Source organism: Mytilus edulis, chromosome 14, assembly GCF_963676685.1.
Source record: "Mytilus edulis chromosome 14, xbMytEdul2.2, whole genome shotgun sequence".
Classification (NCBI taxonomy): domain Eukaryota; kingdom Metazoa; phylum Mollusca; class Bivalvia; order Mytilida; family Mytilidae; genus Mytilus; species Mytilus edulis.
In genome coordinates this window covers 61,543,226-61,561,861 of record NC_092357.1, presented here as the reverse complement: position 1 = coordinate 61,561,861, position 18,636 = coordinate 61,543,226, and the positions used below count along the sequence as shown (strand labels likewise).

General features: G+C 34.0%; 1 protein-coding gene across 1 annotated transcript; it reads right to left on the bottom strand.

Moving 5' to 3' along the window:
* Positions 1-8,785: 8,785 nt before the first annotated feature.
* On the bottom strand, positions 8,786-14,129 carry LOC139503324 (micronuclear linker histone polyprotein-like). The gene is made up of 5 exons (XM_071293096.1): positions 14,012-14,129; positions 13,600-13,682; positions 13,063-13,150; positions 11,533-11,756; positions 8,786-9,605 (listed from the first exon to the last, which is right to left on the bottom strand). Exons 1-5 carry the CDS (start codon positions 14,082-14,084, stop codon positions 8,976-8,978), a joined length of 1,098 nt encoding a protein of 365 aa, XP_071149197.1. The 5' UTR covers positions 14,085-14,129; the 3' UTR covers positions 8,786-8,975.
* Between the last annotated feature and the right edge of the window lie 4,507 nt (positions 14,130-18,636).

Genomic DNA, 18,636 nt, shown 5'->3' with positions numbered 1-18,636 from the left:
CAAATAGTAAAGTTGCTGTTAGAGAGGAATCCCAAAGTTGATCTATGTAACAATGATGATTGTAGTCCACTGTACATAGCAAGTCAGAATGGCCATACTCAAATAGTAAAGTGGCTGTTAGAGAGGAATCCCAAAGTTGATCTATGTAACAATGATGATTGTAGTCCTCTTAACATAGCAAGTCAGAATGGACACACTGAAATAGTGTGTATGCTGTTAGATAAAAATTCCAAAGTTGATCTATGTAACACGAATGGCAGTAGTCCTTTGTACAAAGCAAGTCAGAATGGACACTCTGAAGTAGTAAGATTACTGTTAGAAAAGGCTCCTAATATTGATCTGTGTAACAATGATGGATGTAGTCCTCTGCATATAGCAAGTCAAAATGGGCATACAGAGATAATAAGGTTGCTGTTAGAAAAAACTCCAAACGTTGATCTTTGTAACAAAGATGGGTGTAGTCCTCTTAACATAGCAAGTCACAGGGGCAATACTGAAATAGTTTGTATGCTGTTAGATAAAAATCCCAAAGTTGATCTATGTAACACTGATGGCTGTAGTCCTCTGTACATGGCAAGTCAGAATGGACACTCTGAGGTAGTAAAATTGCTGTTGGAGAACCATCCTAACGTTGATATGTGTACCAATGATGAATGTAGTCCTCTGCATATAGCAAGTCAAAATGGGCATACTGAGATAATAAGGTTACTGTTAGAGAAAACTCCAAACGTTGATCTTTGTAATAAAGATGGGTGTAGTCCTCTTAACATAGCAAGTCAGAGTGGCAATACTGAAATAGTTTGTATGCTGTTAGATAAAAATCCCAAAGTTGATCTATGTAACACTGATGGATGTAGTCCTCTGTACATGGCAAGTCAGAATGGACACTCTGAGGTAGTAAAATTGCTGTTGGAGAACCATCCTAACGTTGATCTGTGTACCAATGATGAATGTAGTCCACTGTATATAGCAAGTCAGAATGGCCATACTCAAATAGTAAAGTTGCTGTTAGAGAGGAATCCCAAAGTTGATCTATGTAACAAGGATGATTGTAGCCCTCTTAACATAGCAAGTCAGAATGGACACACTGAGATAGTGTGTATGCTGTTAGATAAAAATCCCAAAGTTGATCTATGTAACACGAATGGCAGTAGCCCTTTGTACAAAGCAAGTCAGAATGGACACTCTAAGATAGTAAGTTTACTGTTGGAGAAAATTCCTAACGTTGATCTATGCGATAAAAATGGATGTAGTCCCCTGTACAAAGCAAGTCAGAATGGACATACTGGGATAGTGATGATGCTGTTAGAGAAAGCTTCAAGCGTTGATATGTGCAACAAAGATAGCTGTAGTTCCCTGTTATTAGCAAGTTACCAGGGACATACTGCGATAGTGAAGCTGTTGTTAGAAAATAATCCAAATGTTGATATATGTAACACAGATGGATGTGGTCCTCTGTACATGGCAAGTCAAAATGGACATACTGACATAGTAAGGTTGCTGTTACAGAAGAAACCTAACATTCATTTATGTAACAATGATAAATGTAGTCCTCTTAACATAGCAAGTCAAAATGGACATATTGAGATAGTCAGGTTGCTGTTAGAGAAAAATTATCACGTTGATCTTTGTAACAATAATGGATGTAGTCCCCTGTACAAGGCATGTCAAAATGGACATACTGAGATAGTGAGGTTGCTGTTAGAAAAGACGACTAACGTTGATCTGTGTAACAATGATGAATGTAGTCCTCTAAACATAGCATGTCAGAATGGCAATACTGAGATAGTATGTATGCTGTTAGATAAGAATCCAAATATTGATCTATGCAACAGTGATGGATGTAGTCCTCTGTACAAAGCAAGTCAGAATGGACACACTGAATTAGTACGGTTGCTGTTAAAAGCAAATACCAATGTTAATCTTTGTAACAAAGATGGCTGTAGTTCCCTGTTATGTGCAAGTTTCAAGGGACATACTGATATAGTAAAGCTGTTGTTAGAAAAGTCTCCCGGTGTTGATTTATGTACCACTGATGGGTGTAGTCCTCTGTACTTTGCAAGTCAAAACGGACATACCGAGATAGTGAGGTTGCTGTTAGAGAAAACGACTAACGTTGATCTGTGTAACAATGATGAATGTAGTCCTCTAAACATAGCATGTCAGAATGGCAATACTGAGATAGTATGTATGCTGTTAGAGAAAAATCCAAATATTGATCTATGCAACAATTATGGATGTAGTCCTCTGTTCAAAGCAAGTCAGAACGGACACACTGAGATAGTAAGGGTGCTGTTAAAGGCAAATCCCAATGTTGATCTATGTAACCAAGAGGGTTGTAGTCCTCTGTACACAGCAACTCAAAATGGACACACCAATATAGTAAGATTACTGCTAAAGACAAATCCCGATATTGATATTTGCAAAAAAGATGGCTGTAGTTCCCTGTTGTGTGCAAGTTATGTGGGTCGTACTGATATAGTTAGGCTGTTGTTAGAAAAGTCTCCCAATATTGATTTATGTAACAACGATGGATGTAGTCCTCTGTATTTTGCAAGTCAGAATGGACATACGGAAATAATAGAATTGCTGTTAGAGAAACATTCTGACGTCGATCTGTGTACAAATGATGGTTGTAGTCCTCTGTTATTAGCAAGTCAGAATGGGCACACGGAGATTGTAAAGTTACTGTTAGAAAAGAATTCAAATGTTGATCTATGTAACAAGGATGGCTGTAGTCCTTTGTTTATAGCAAAACAGAATGGACATACTGAGATAGTAAGGTTGCTGTCAGCGACAAATCCTAACGTTAGTCCTTGTAATAGGTATAGCTCTAGTCCTTTATTATCAGAAAGTGGTAGGATAATTACTTATATGATAATCACACTGTTAAATGAGAATATTAACGTTGATATATCTTTCATGGATGGTATAAGTCCTCTGTACATAGAAAGTCATACTGAACATGTTGATAAAGTAAGACTAAAGTTAGAGGAGAACATTAACGTTGATATACTTAACAAAGATGTTATCAGTTCTCTGTAGATGACAAGTCATACTGAAAAGGTTAGTATGCTGAGTTTGATATCAGAGAACCATACGGTTATGAAACTTGCGTCCGTCCGAGTCAGGAGGTTCTGACCTTTGTTAGTCTTGAATATTTTTTTTAATTTCAGTTCATTTATATGTTTTAGCGTTGAGTAAGACGTAAAATTTCACTAAAATAGTACTCATTTTTATTAAGGGACCAGCTGAGGACCACCTCCGGGTGCGGGATTTCTCGCTGCGTTGAAGACCCATTTTTAATGACCCATAAATCAGACAGTAATGAACAAAGATGACTGTGTAAACAGTTAAAAACAGAATAGAACTGAACTAAGTCAATATCACAATTCTTTCATTACTTGGTGATATAGTAAGGGTTCAATTTCTGCATATGTTTCGTAAGTTGCATCTGTTTCTCTATCAGTCAGATAATTTATTGTCTTATTTGATTTTTATGCTAAAAATGGGTTTCTTTTTTCTGACAGTCATTTTATTCGTTGTTTTGCTATGTTTATTTCTATGCTTTAACTTTACTCTTCTTACGTCAGACTCTTAAAGTTAGTTTACAAAGAATTTGTATTTCATATATGCTGTTATATAGATAGTACTACAAACGTCTTTAGTAAGTCTAAACCTGAATACAATTAGATATGGAGTACAGATCACTTTAAATTGGAAACAAGCAAACATTTGCCTAGCATAGTCATCAAGACTCGACATGTCAGTATTCCGTTTAATCTAAGAATCCCAAATGTACAACACATTTACATCACCAGATGTGAATAAGTTCATGAATGAACATAGATGACAAAAAAATATCAGGAGCCTAAACGAAAATAGACTACAATTTTTGAGTGCTGAACTGAAGTGCTGAATGATATTTTTGCATTCAATGGTAGAACAGATCTTATGGAAGTTTCTTCTCATGACTTCCCAATCATTCACTGAAAAGAGTTTATCTCAGTCAGGATTCTACTTCATCAACACTATTTCTCCATTACGCCAGCTTGTTTTCACAATCGTTAAAATGGAAGCCATTGTAGGGATGAAGCGCTGCCAATTAGCTTTAAAACCCGGTTAATGTATCCACATAGCACAATAACGATCCTTCCATACCAGTTATATTTGACCAATATATGTTTCTTTTTTATGGTACTTTTAGTGTTCTGAACTTAACCTGTATCCTAGATATATAAAATACAAACATTTGAAGCGAGATTTTCAAGACAGAAAAGTCAACTCAAAGACACCCGAACATAAATAACAAATGAAATTATCAACCATTTTTAGGATGCTTTTGAAAAACAATGTTGTCGCAGAAATTCAAATTTAGGCTTTAAAAGATCAATACACATCTTTCTATGGAATATATGCTTATGCACGAAAAAGATCAATTTGTATCTACCTACCACAATTGACTGTTTTATGAAAATTTGTCTATAATTTAAAAGTTTACATCTCGAAACTAAATACTATAATTTAAGTTAAAACACGTACTATATCTTGCATAAAGTCTTAAATTATGCATCTTTTTGAGTGTTTAAAGCCCATACATACAAATGTAAACAATTCAAAGATACCAACTAGGACTTTTTTTTACCTTTTCTAACAAAGAGTTTCATTTCTTTTGTTTAATTTCAACTGGATATCCGCCTGATCTCTCTCGATACAAATGTTATTGATTGCATGGGTGTTACTAGCTTTCTTGTGACATCTTCAACTTTTTTGACAGTTGTATTAAACATGTTTTAAAAATCAAAATCTAGAAATTGTGTAGATTCATAAACCTTTTTTGTAAATATTTTAATGTGATGCATAACATATTTGTATTAATATATAAATTTACTATCAATGATTTTAGTTGACATTATTAATGTGTGTTTCTACTTTTGTTTCTAATTTGTTCTTTTAGTTTTTTACATGCTGTAAATCATATTTTGTTTGTATCTTTGGTATGCAGAGAATGAAGAATATTTAAAAGATACATTTTATGCACCATTTTTTAATCATTAATATGTGACAGTGACACATGATGTTGTATTTGTTTTGTAACAAAATAATAATGGTATATCAGCGGGTCTGCCCATCAGGTTTGAGTCAGCGTCTGTGTATCCATCCTTTGGTTTCCGCTTTTGAACGATTATATGCTATCAAACCTTGCAGCCAGTTTTAACTTAATTTGGCATGATTTTTTCTTAAGTGTTAAAAAAAAGTTCTGTTGAACAAAAACAAATCAATCTGACCGCCATTTTACTATTACGAAAATAGAAGTAAAACTCTATTTTTAGTAGATTATCTGCCGGTATATACCTGTATATGACCAATTTTTACTTGTAACTAGTTTTAATTAACGTTTTTAAAAGATTGATGTACACATTTTTAAGAAAGAGTATTTTGATAAACTTGGAGTCATATTGGTTTAATAGTACTGTCTAGGGAAGTACTTAATACATTCATGTATATTCACATAAGTCTGGCCAGCCAGATACTTAAAAAAAAGAGGGGTGAAAGATACCAAAAGGACAGTCAAACTCATTGATCGAAAATAAACTGACAACGCCATGGCTAAAAAGAGAAAAAGACACAGACAAAAACGAGTACACAAGACACAACATAGAAAGCTAAAGACTAAGCAACACAAACTGTGAATGATCGCAGGTGATTTGGAAGGGTAAGCAGATCCCACTGCACATGTGGCATCCGTCTTATTAACATGATGGAAATGATTGGGACCTTCACAAAAGTGCATTAAAAATCGATAAAGCCTGACAACATTTCAGTTTTGCACACTCTTGTTTGAGGTTGTTTTATTTCCTAAACATGATGCAAATATTAAAATGATCCATGTGTTTTACCAACCTGCTTTGATTAAGTTTGACATATGCTTTTTTGTATTTTTTTTCGCTTTAAGTAATATTTCTGAAGAGAGTGCGTGCCTTTTAGATTAGTAGAGATGTTTTATTATATTTAGCCCACCTGATCCAAATGACTAGGTGAAATATTTCCATTATTAAGCAGCCATTGTCGTCGTTAACCCAAGTATTCAATATATATAAAAGATAAGAAGAAACTATAAACCTCAACAGTTAATCAGCAATACAAGATCTCAAAGAATGAGATTAATTATTATAAAAATCATTTGCTGACCCTTATAGTAGTGATTGCCCTTAAATGACGATTTTTTACGAACTTTTAAGTTTTTGCCTATAATCTTTAATGCATCTGTATGTAATGAAATACATTATCAACATTACAGCTACGACTATCTCTGAAAAATACCACTGTTATTATTTATCATTACCTCTTTTATTGCGTTAGGGTTTCATTTAAGCAGTTCAGATCTAGACTCTAAGGTTTACAGTGAAATTTCTTGAAAATGTTATAACAAAACCATTCTATATATATTGTGATTTTATAATTTACATTTATTTTCTATCATTTTTTTATTGTTCAATAATATATTTTTAACATTGCTGTATTGACATATATTGTATCAGAAAAAAATAATCTTATTAAAATTGTTTTTCATTATGTTATGCATTTACTCACTTCTTTCCTTTTATTTCAGTTGTTAAAAAAATGATAATGTTGCCTTTGGTTGAAGCAGGTTTGCATAATATTCCTTGGAAATATATAAAAAAAAAAATTATATAAGTGATTTCGATGGATTTGCTTCTCACTATCCTTCTTTTATCCCAAATATGTCGTAATTTTTTGTTGGTCGACACTGGGACTATAATACTAACGGGATTAGAGACCTGTTTTTACGAAAAATTTAAGAGACTTGCAAGATTGTGAGTGAAAATGTGAAAACAGTAGTGCAAGCTAACTGTATAATTCAAATTAAACGATTGTTCAAAAAACGCTTTATCGTTTAGTATCAAACGAGATAAACTATAATTTGTGATTGAGAATGAGACATAAAAGAGAGATCTTCAGGAAGTTAAGTGATTTTTAACGCGTTTTGAAATGGTCACATTTTATGTCCAGTATGTTTCTCTCTCTGTATTGCAGAAAACAGACACACAAATGACAATCTTTTCAGCTATTGAAAGCATATCAACGACACCTACTTCGTACGCATTGCAGAAAAAAAATACTCAAACGCAAATTCAAAGGAGTAATTTTACGAAGGATTAAAATTGACCCTCATGTTTTGATGTTTTTATCCGGCCAATAAACTACAAATTTCACATATAGTAATACACTATGAATACAAATTATCTTCAATTTGGCACATCATATTAAAAATGAGGGAGTATCGACTCTTAGTATGCATCATTTGTGTTGTAACGCCAGATTTGATCAAATTTTCCATTAGTCTTAATAGTTATCATCATAATTCAATTTGGCCGATTTTGTTTTGTAGTATTATGTCGATATGCACATTTGCGTTCTATGTCCTAGCTATCTTCAAAGTTTCATGAAATTCTGGTGTATGGTTTCAGAGGAGTCGTGATGACAATAACAGGACTGCCGGATTGGATAAAACATTATACTCTACTGAACTTTGTTCCATGTGCAATAATTACATAGTACAGTATTAGACACAATTTTTAAAAATTAATTGATTGTAAAACAATGTCTTATCTAAGATTTCGTAGTAAGTGGTATATTTACAAATGAAAGAGAGGCAAAAGATACTAATTAAACTGATCAGGCCATTGCAAAAAAAAAGAAAAACGCACAAAGGACAAACTAAAGACTGAGACGAATCCTACAAAACCAGAGTGGATCTCATATGATCCGAAAGGGTACGCAAATCCTACTCTTCATGTGGCGACCGTCCTGCTGTTCCTTTGAGAGAAAAAAAAACAGGTGATAAGTCTGATTTGATAGGTCACTTTCGAGGTAAAAAAGGCAGGGTTGTGGTTACAATAATTCGAATGTATTCGCCGTTATCTGTGAAACATAAATTCCATAACGGTCAACCAAACCTGGCGGACGTAATATTTTTGACGTGATGATTTCAACTTCACTACTTTTAAGTTTGTGTTTAAAAGCATCCTCATAAGCAGCAATGCTATTTCAAAGATAATGAATTAAACTTTTTTCAATTGTTGAAAAATGTGTGATGAACTTAACCCTTTAAGTGTAAAATCACAAAAATACTGAACTTTGAGGAAAATTCTAAACGGAAAGTCCCTAATCAAATGGCAAAATCGAAAGCTCAAACACATCAAACAAATTGATTACAACTGTCATATTCCCAACGTGGTGCATGTATTTGTTATGTAGAAAATTGTTGATTGAACCTGATTTTATAGCGTTAAACCTCTCACTTATATAACAGTCGTATCAAATTCCAATATATTGACAACGATGTGCGTCTGGTAACAACATTTCGATCCTGAATGCTAAGGTTTAGTTTATTTAGCATGTGTCATACGCTTTTCGATTTTGTTCATATCTATTTCACGGGTCAGTTAACGTTCTGACGAATAATTATTCACGTGTAGTTGTAATTAACCATTGTGTGTTTTATTTCAAAAACTGTCTAAGAAGGTGGACTGCAATTGTATTCGCATGTATCTTATTTCACGAAAATATACCTATTTCGAAAAGAAAGAAAAAATGTGATAGATACACCGTAAAATTTATAATTGAAGTAGATTTGCACATATATTTATCGTCTCGTTCGTGTGGTGTTGTACACCATTTTTATGAACTCTATCACTTGCTAATATACAAACAACTTTTTATGTAATCGTTTTATCGCCAACAAATATTACAAAACTGATTCAATACAGAACATTTTATTAATTTCTAATACTTAATAACTACATAATGTATACACTGTATAAGAACTCTTCTAGTATGCTAGAACTATTGAGTACATTCTCAAGAACAAATGAGAAAATTTAATATTAATTTCCATCTTAAATACTTGTGAGTTTTATCTCTATGTACCCTTGCTGTATATTGTATATCTAATATCGTTTTGGCGGAAGAGAAAGTGGTTTTGGTGGAGAAGGTATTTTCTTTGAATACGACCTTTTCCCGCTCTTTTCGTCACTTCCGGAACTGCTGCTACTTGATTTTTTGTTGTATCTTCTTTTACTTTTCCCTCCACTGGATTTTTCGTTGCTGTTAGAACCGCCTGACTTTTTGTTGTACCTTGTTATGGTTTTTCCGTCATTATAGTTTCCACCGCTGCCAGATTTTTTTCTGTAAGTTTTTAATTTCTTCTTTTCTTCACTTGAGCTGCTACTGCTTGATTTCTTGTTGTATCTTCTTTTACTTTTTCCACCGCCGGATTTTTCGCTACTGTTAGAACTGCCAGACTTTTTGTTGTACCTTGTTATGATTTTTCCAACTTTGTAGTTTCCAGTGCTGCCAGATTTTTTTCTGTATGTTTTCAATTTCTTCTTTTCATCACTTGAGCTGCTGCTACTTTTTTTGCCATACTTTTTGTTCTTCTTTGATCTTTTCTTTTCAGAGGAATCTGACGAATCAGAGTCAGGTGAACTCTTCGGTCTTAGTTTAAGAACTGGTTTTTGATAAGGCCTTGGAAGAGGTCGTGGGATCGGTAGTGGAATTACACGGGATGGTACTTTTTTCTATTAAATTTAAAAAAAAACATATTTGCTCAATTTCAATATTGAAGTTACATGTATAAAGTGTATTTCTGTTGGTAAAAATTACAAGCAAAATGCATAATGTGTGTTTCTGTTGGTAAAAAATACAAGCAAAATGCATAACTGCTGTGATTGAGATAACTAAACAAGTTTCTAAAATAGATCCACTGATTAATTAACAGCATCAAAAAGTTTCAAGTTATTTAACTCAGAAAAAATCTGGATTATACCCGGTTGCCTATAATTGCTAACATCCATTTAAACTGGATTCTACTTTTAATACGCTACACTCAAAATCTATAAGCAAAGTGTAGCAGTAAGTCGCGAACCAGCTTAACATCCCCTTCATTTGAACTTCGGTGGATCGTTGTCTCCTTGGCAATCATACCACATCTACAAGCAACGAATTTGACTTGGTAGCAAATAACAGTAGTGTAATACAGTCATAAACTATTATATGTCTTTGCAAAAGACATTATTGACTTGGAAAAAAAGAAACCGTTTTCAACATAAAACATGATTGACTTGGTAAAACAGAAATTGTTTTCAACATAAAACATGATTGACTTGGTAAAACAGAAACCGTTTTCAACATAAAACAAGATTGACTTGGTAAAACAGAAATAGTTATCAAAGGTACCAGGATTATAATTTAGTACGCCAGACGCGCGTTTCGTCTACATAAGACTCATCAGTGACGCTCATATCAAAATTTGGAAAGCCAAACAAGTACAAGTTGAAGAGCATTGGGGATCCAAAATTAAAAAAAAATATGTTTCAACATAAAACAAGATTGACTTGGTAAAACAGATACCGTTTTCAACATAAAACAAGATTGACTTGGTAAAACAGATAACCGTTTTCAACATAAAACAAGATTGACTTGGTAAAACAGAAAAACCCGTTTTCAACATAAAACAAGATTGACTTGGTAAAACAGAAACCATTTTCAACATAAAACAAGATTGACTTGGTAAAATAGAAACCGTTTTCAACAAAACACATGATTGACTTGGTAAAACAGAAACCGTTTTCAACATAAAACATTATTGGCTTGGTAAAACAGAACCGTTTTCAACATAAAACATGATTAACTTGGTAAAACAGAACCGTTTTCAACACAAAACAAACATGGGATCCCGCTGACATTTGTAACCACGCCACATTATTTATGTATGTGCCTGTCCCAAGTCAGCAGCCTGTAATTCAGTAGTTGTCGTTTGTTTATGTGTTACATATTTGTTTTTCGTTCATTTTTTTCCATAAATGAGGCCGTTAGTTTTCTCGTTTAAATTGTTTTACATTGTCTTATCGGGGCCTTTTATAGCTGACTATGCGGTATGGGCTTTGTTCATTGTTGAAGGGCGTACGGTGACCTATAGTTGTTAATGTCTGTGTCATTTTGGTCTTTTGTGGATAGTTGTCTCATTGGCAATCATACCACATCTTCTTTTTTATATGATTGACTTGGTAAAACATAAATTGCTTTCAACATAAAACATGATTGACTTTGTAAAATAGAAACCGTTTTCATTATAAAACAGGATTGACTTGGTAAAATAGAAACCGTTTTCAACATAAAACACTTCGTAACAAAAATCAAGTGAGTTTCACAATTGTTTGCTTTGAATACATCATTGCAAAATAAGCAACCAATTTAATGCATCGTTTCGAGTTTAAAAGTAAACTATTATTGGGTTTTTGAGTATATGATTACTCGACTGTTTTTACAGTGATTATTCGATTACCAGAACAAATATTTCATGATTATTTGATTTAATCTAGGACTGCATTTTCGATTATTTGATTATCTTGATTAAAAAAAGTGATTATTGGCAAAACATTTATGATTATGTGGTAACTTGGACACTCCCATGAGGTGCTTCAATAGTTAGCTCAAAGTACTCACTTCACAGATGTAGTAAGCTTTATCGTTGCAGTTGAAATCATTCCATGAGTAACTGTACCCGCAATATAGTACTGCGCATTTCTGGTTGCTGTTTGGTTCCAAGCTGTTCCATCCTTCGTAGATTACGGCCTTATTATTAGATTCGTGTTTCCAAGAGCATTTGTATTGGTATACTCGTTTCTTACATACTGGTGAAATCCAATAGCTTCCTTTCCCAGCAATACCTAAAGATTAGTGGTACAACAAACGTTATAGATCTTACAAATTCAAATAGTTATAATTTAGACGAAATCCAACAGCTTCCTTTCCCAGCAATACCTAAAGATAAGTGGTACAACAAACGTTATAGATCTTACAAATTCAAATAGTTTTAATTTAGACGAAATCCAATAGCTTCCTTTCCCAGCAATACCTAAAGATTAGTGGTACAACAAACGTTATAGATCTTACAAATTTAAATAGTTTTAATTTAGACGAAATCCAATAGCTTCCTTTCCCAGCAATACCTAAAGATAAGTGGTAGAACAAATCTTATAGATCTTACAAATTCAAATAGTTATAATTTAGACAAAATCCAACAGCTTCCTTTCCCAGCAATACCTAAAGATAAGTGGTACAACAAACGTTATAGATCTTACAAATTCAAATAGTTTTAATTTAGACGAAATCCAATGGCTTCCATTCCCAGCAATACCTAAAGATAAGTGGTACAACAAACGTTATAGATCTTACAAATTCAAATACTATTAGTTATAATTTAGACGAAATCCAATAGCTTCCTTTCCCAGCAATACCTAAAGATAAGTGGTAGAACAAATTTTATAGATCTTACAAATTCAAATAGTTATAATTGAGACGCATTGAAATGCTATGGAGGAAGGCGTCACGGCAACACATTAAAATAGTTTTCCAATGCGTCATAATTATTTAAGCTTATATAGAACGACCATTGAACTTTTTTTCCTTTATTCAAAAAATAATGTGGTCAGCAGATGACCACCAAAAAAATATTCAGTATTCCCCATACCTTACATGCAGTGTGAATATTTGAAAAAAATAATTTGATTGATATCGTCAAAAAACTATAACACAAATACAATATTTTCTGACTCTAGACAGATAAACGAAAACGTAATTGTTTTGTTATAAATTAGGCCGTTAGGTGTATCAATTGAATTGTTGCATATTTTTCATGTCACGGCGGGGCCTTTATAGCCGACTAACCGATCATACTGTATGCTATTTTTCTCATTGTTGAAGGCCGTGTGGTTGCATATTATCGTTTACTTCCAATTCAACTTTGATGGAAGTTGGTCTCATTTGCAATCATACCACATCTCCTTATTTTTATATTTCTTAAAGGATCTATTTGCGATAGTTCTTATTATGAAGAATGCATAAAACATAAAAAGGATAACAGTAAAAATAGTCTCCCAAAAAAATATTTGTTCCTGTGGACTTGGAACATCATTCATCAATTAAAAAAAAAACATACTACATTTGTAGTAGCTATAACTATATTCTACTTACTGAGAGATTTTGCTTGCTGTTTTAGAAAATTGTCTTCTGCAATATTGTCTATTCTTGCCAGGTAACCTCCCTTTTTCTCGCAAATGTCCTGAAATTCAAGACCAATTTTAGATGATATATTAGGATATGTTCAGGTTATATTACAGAATATTTATTTTAATCCTGTCTCAGACCAAATTGTTAATTTCCGGTTCCTGTCATCCCCTTCAGCCGGAAATCAAATGGTCGTCTGCTTAGTCGAAGAAAGACCGGCATGCAACGTAATAATATGTAACGAAAACGATGTAGACAATAATTTTTCACTGACCACTACTTGGAAATTGAAGACTGCATGGGCACCACGAACCTAACCCAACACATCGTAGGTGATCTTAGATGCTCCGGAAGGGTAATCATATTCTGCTACACATGTAACACCCGCCGTGTAACTCGTATAAAATACGTTGATACGTTTTAGAAATTGACCTTTATCGTCTAACACTGGTCATCAAATTCGTAAATGTTATACTTTAAGTATAATTAAGAAAATGAACTTACAGAGGCTGCTTTCTGGTTAACTTGTGTGCGACAGAAAAAATAACAACTGTTTCCATGGAGATACCAGCCACTGGGACATCTTCCTGAAAATATAAACAATAATTATTATAATAAAAGAAAAGTAACCCCCCCAAAAAAGTAAACCCCAAAAAAAAGATAAAGCTAAGAAGAAAGGAAAAAGAAAGTTAGGAAGAAATAAAGAAAGAAAAAAGAAAGAAAGAAAAAAGAAGAAGAAAATTGAAACATAAATCCAATAAAAAGATTATAAACCGAAAAGAGAGATAAAAAAGAATGAATGAATGAACGAAAAAAGAAGAAAGAAAGAAAGTTAGAAAAAAAAGACAAAAAAAGACAAAAGAAAGGCAAAAAAGGATGAAGAAAGAAACAAAATGATTTTAAAATATATACTCACGGGGTGGCTTGTAGTAAGTCGCACTACCCAAAACCAGGACAGTGCTTATTAAAGCTATCACTCTCAACAACATCTTGGTGGAACTGATGGAGTGTTGAAATCATTGGTGTTACCTGTTTATATACTATAAAGTTTCATGAAAATCTGTTCAAATTAATGTAATAACACTTTATAAAAAGCAGAAATAATCGCCCCTAAACTGATGTCAAACAACATTTAATTGTGTAGGTTGTAAAACAGATCAAAGAAGGAAAATTTCATAAAAAGTCAACAAGATTAATTAAGTGTAAAGGTTGTGGTATACTTTTGTGTTTTTGTAACAGATTTTCATGGTCATACTTTATTTTCCGATAAAAGGGCGTTTCAACCAGATTTATCCGGAACGCACTCTCCTCAAACTTGTTTCAGCACCATGGAATTTGATGTGTAATATAATTGTTTTTTTTTTAATTTGCATGACTTTCGTTGGTCATACGCATGTTCATATGTGACGTAGTATTTACATGAACCAAGCTAAAAAAATTACATATGTATTGGACATCAAGAAACTGTTTCAAACGCATCCATTCGGTAGGTGTGATTTTTGTTTCTCTTATACTCCAACTGTAAAAGAGGAGCCAGAGATACACTCATAGGTCAAAAACAAACTGACAAAGCCAGTGTCAAAATTGATTACGACAAACAGACAAATAATAGTACAAAATTCTCAATTTGAAAACTAAAGACTAATCAACACGAACCCCACCAAAAACGGGGGTGATAAAGCAATGATATTTTTCATGTATCCCCATGCATTTCATTTTGTTTTAATTAAATTTATATGAAACAAAATTTATGATCAGAACTAAGAACTTGTCATATAATCTACATGACAATATAAAACAATAAATATTACACGAAAGACAGGAGCAGATCCCGGATGTTTGTAAAGGGACGTAATTTCTAACATTTATCGTCGAGCGAAACGAGGTGATTTTCTTGACGATTTTATACTAAAACTTTCTATATCGTGAACACATGACTCAATGATGTTTGGATTCTTTTTGGCGATCAAAGAAAAAATTGAAAACAACACGTTTAATAATTTCTTGCGTCCAATTTCTAAATTTATAAACGGACAATTTTAGTAAAGTTTGTTAAACCATGTCAGTACCGAAATACTGACTACTGAGCTGAAGATACCCTCGGGGACTGATAATCCACCAGCAGAGGTATGACCCAGTGATGTAAAAATTGAAAACAATACGTTTAATAATTTCTTGCGTCCGAAGCGCTTCTCTGGATTTACCTTCAGCAGGAACGCTCAAAGCCAAACATTTGAAATCCGAGGATGTATAAGTACCGAAACCGTTGAAGAGCTATATTTCAAAAATACCTAAAATAAATAGCTAAATTCATGTAAATTTTAAGCCAACTCTGCCTGAGAGAGTAGAAAGGGTTCTTACATTTAGTACGCCCCTCTCCCGCCCCAGCGCGGCCAACCCCTACTTCTAGATCTGCAACAGAAATTATTCGTAACATTTTAAAAGAGCCAGTGTTCCTTTGAAAAGATTTTCGTCTCTGAGCGTTCATGATGAAGGTAAATCAAGATGAGCGCTTCAGACGAATTCTATTTATAGCCTTGTCAAGGTTATTTTTTATAGCACTAGGTCTTGTGAACTTCTATTCCTCGCACGTATCACTGCTCAATACTGACTTGATTTATTACAAACTTTCTGAAAAAAATAAGAGAAATTATTTTCAAAATTATGTCGGAAGTTGAAACAACCTATAACTTTCGAAAATGAATTATTTTTGTTGTGGGTGCCTTTCATGCTTTACAAAAATCATTATCAATCACTGCAGATAATTGTACAAACCTTGAAAATATTCGAGTTAATAATCTAGCCTATTTTACATTCAAGTCAGCTGTGAAGTTTAAATATCGATTCTGCGAGTACAAGTGAAGTAAATAAGTCAGATGACTGGCTGCTTAGTCACTTGTATATGTCTTGGGACTGACTGCTTAGTCGCTTGTATATGTCATGTGACTGGCTGCTTAGTCCCTTGTATATGTCATGTGAGTGGCTGCTTAGTCGCTTGTATGTGTCATTTGACTGGCTGCTTAGTTGCTTGTATATGTCATGTGACCGGCTGCTTAGTGGCTTGTATATGGCATGTGCCTGGCTGCTTGGTTGCTTGTATAGGTCATGTGACTGGCTGCTTATTCGCTTATATATGTCATGTGACTGGCTGCTTGTTTGTTTGTATATGTCATGTAACTGGCTGCTTGGTTGCTTGTATATGTCATGTAACTGGCTGCTTGATTATTTCTACATGTCATGTAACTGGCTGCTTGTTTGCTTTTAAATGTCATGCAACTGGCTGCTTGGTTGCTTGTATATGTCATGTGACTGGCTGTTTGGTTGCTTGTATAGGTCATGTTACTGGCTGCTTAGTCGCTTGAATAAGTCATGTAACTGGCTGCTTGGTTGCCTGTATAAGTCATGTGAGTAGCTGCTTGGTTGCTTGTATATGTCATGTAATTGGCTGCTTAGTCGCTTGTATATGTCATGTGACTGGCTGTGTGGTTGCCTGTATAAGTCATGTGAGTAGCTGCTTGATTGCTTGTATATGTCATGTAATTGGCTGCTTAGTCGCTTGTATAAGTCATGTAACTGGCTGCTTGGTTGCCTGTATAAGTCATATGAGTAGCTGCTTATTCGCTTATATATGTCATGTGACTGGCTGCTTGTTTGTTTGTATATGTCATGTAACTGGCTGCTTGGTTGCTTGTATATGTCATGTAATTGGCTGCTTAGTCGCTTGTATAAGTCATGTAACTGGCTGCTTGGTTGCCTGTATAAGTCATATGAGTAGCTGCTTATTCGCTTATATATGTCATGTGACTGGCTGCTTGTTTGTTTGTATATGTCATGCAACTGGCTGCTTGGTTGCTTGTATATGTCATGTGACTGGCTGTTTGGTTGCTTGTATAGGTCATGTGACTGGCTGCTTAGTTGCTTGTATAAGTCATGTAACTGGCTGCTTGGTTGCCTATATAAGTCATGTGAGTAGCTGCTTGGTTGCTTGTATATGTCATGTAATTGGCTGCTTAGTCGCTTGTATATGTCATGTGACTGGCTGTGTGGTTGCTTAATTGTATAGGTCATGTGACTGGCTACTTAGTCGCTTGTATATGTCATGTGACTGACTGCTTGGTTGCTTGTAAATGGCATGTGACTGGCTGCTTGGTCACTTGTATATGTCATGGGACTTGCTAGTTAGTCGCCTGTATATGTCATGTGACTGGCTGCTTAGTCGCCTGCATATGTCATGTGACTGGCTGCTTAGTCGCTTGTATATGTCATGTAACCGGCTGTTTGTGTGTCTGTATATTTCAAGTGACTGGCTGATTCTTTGCTTGTATATGTCATGTGACTGGCTGCTTAGTCGCTTAGTCGATGGTATTTGTCATGTAACTTGCTGTTGGTTTGGATGTGTATGTCATGTGACTGACTGCTTAGTCATTTGTATTTGTCATGGGATGGCTGCTTGGTTGATTTAACATATATCATGTGACTGTCTGCTTAGTCGCTGGTATATGTCATTTGATTGGCTGCTTAGTCGCTTGTTAATGTCATGTGACTAGCTGCTTTGTCGCTTGTATATGTCATGTGACGATCTTCTTGTTTTCTTGTACATGTCGTGTGACTGGCTGCTTGTTTGCTTGTATCTATCATGTGACTTCGATAGAGAGTAGTCTAATTGGCACTCATACCAAATCTTCTTATATCTATTCATCATATACAAAAATATGTCAACTGGAAGTAGTAGGAATTCTTTTTATTAAAAAAAAATGTATTTGTACTGAATTATGTGTGAAACGGGTTTCTCTTATGGTAATCGATGTATGACTCAAATACAAACAGGAAAAGGGTAACTAGTATGTTTCTCGCTATATATGACCCCCTAAAAAAACATTCATATAATGATTTACTATCAAAATTGTGACTTTGATGACGAGTTATCTCGTTGGCTTTCATACCACATCTTTTATATCTATTAAAGACAGATCTACAATATCAATAATATAAATGTAAGTTTACACGTTTTCTGACACAATAATGTTAATGCATTTGTATATATTACCATAAGTCAGAAAATGTCAGGCGTTTGCTTTTCCGATATTAAAAACAGATTTACTTGTATTCTGTTAATGATGTGTGTTCATTTTAATCCGATTAGAAAAAAACATGCACTTAATGTTTGTTTAGGTCGCTTTCTGTATTTCATAAACTGCGCACCAAGGAAAGTGGTATTAAGAAATTTAAGATGTTGTAAGGGTTAATTGATGAATATAGACCATAAGATGCTCTTTCCTCGTTTTGTAAAAAATGGTGTCAACGGGAAAAATGGGATAAAAAATCTCTTGATTCTTATTTAAATAAATGTATGAATGTGATAGATAAGAGAATATCACATTTTGAAAATAATTTAGAAGTAAATAATAGAGTACAGTCATAATACACCTATTTCCAGAATAAGAAATAAACTTCAAATACTTTCAAAGCGGTTTGTGTTTGTACCAGCCGAAAAAGCAGCCAACAATGTGGTGGTGGTATGTCGTAAATACTATAGGGACG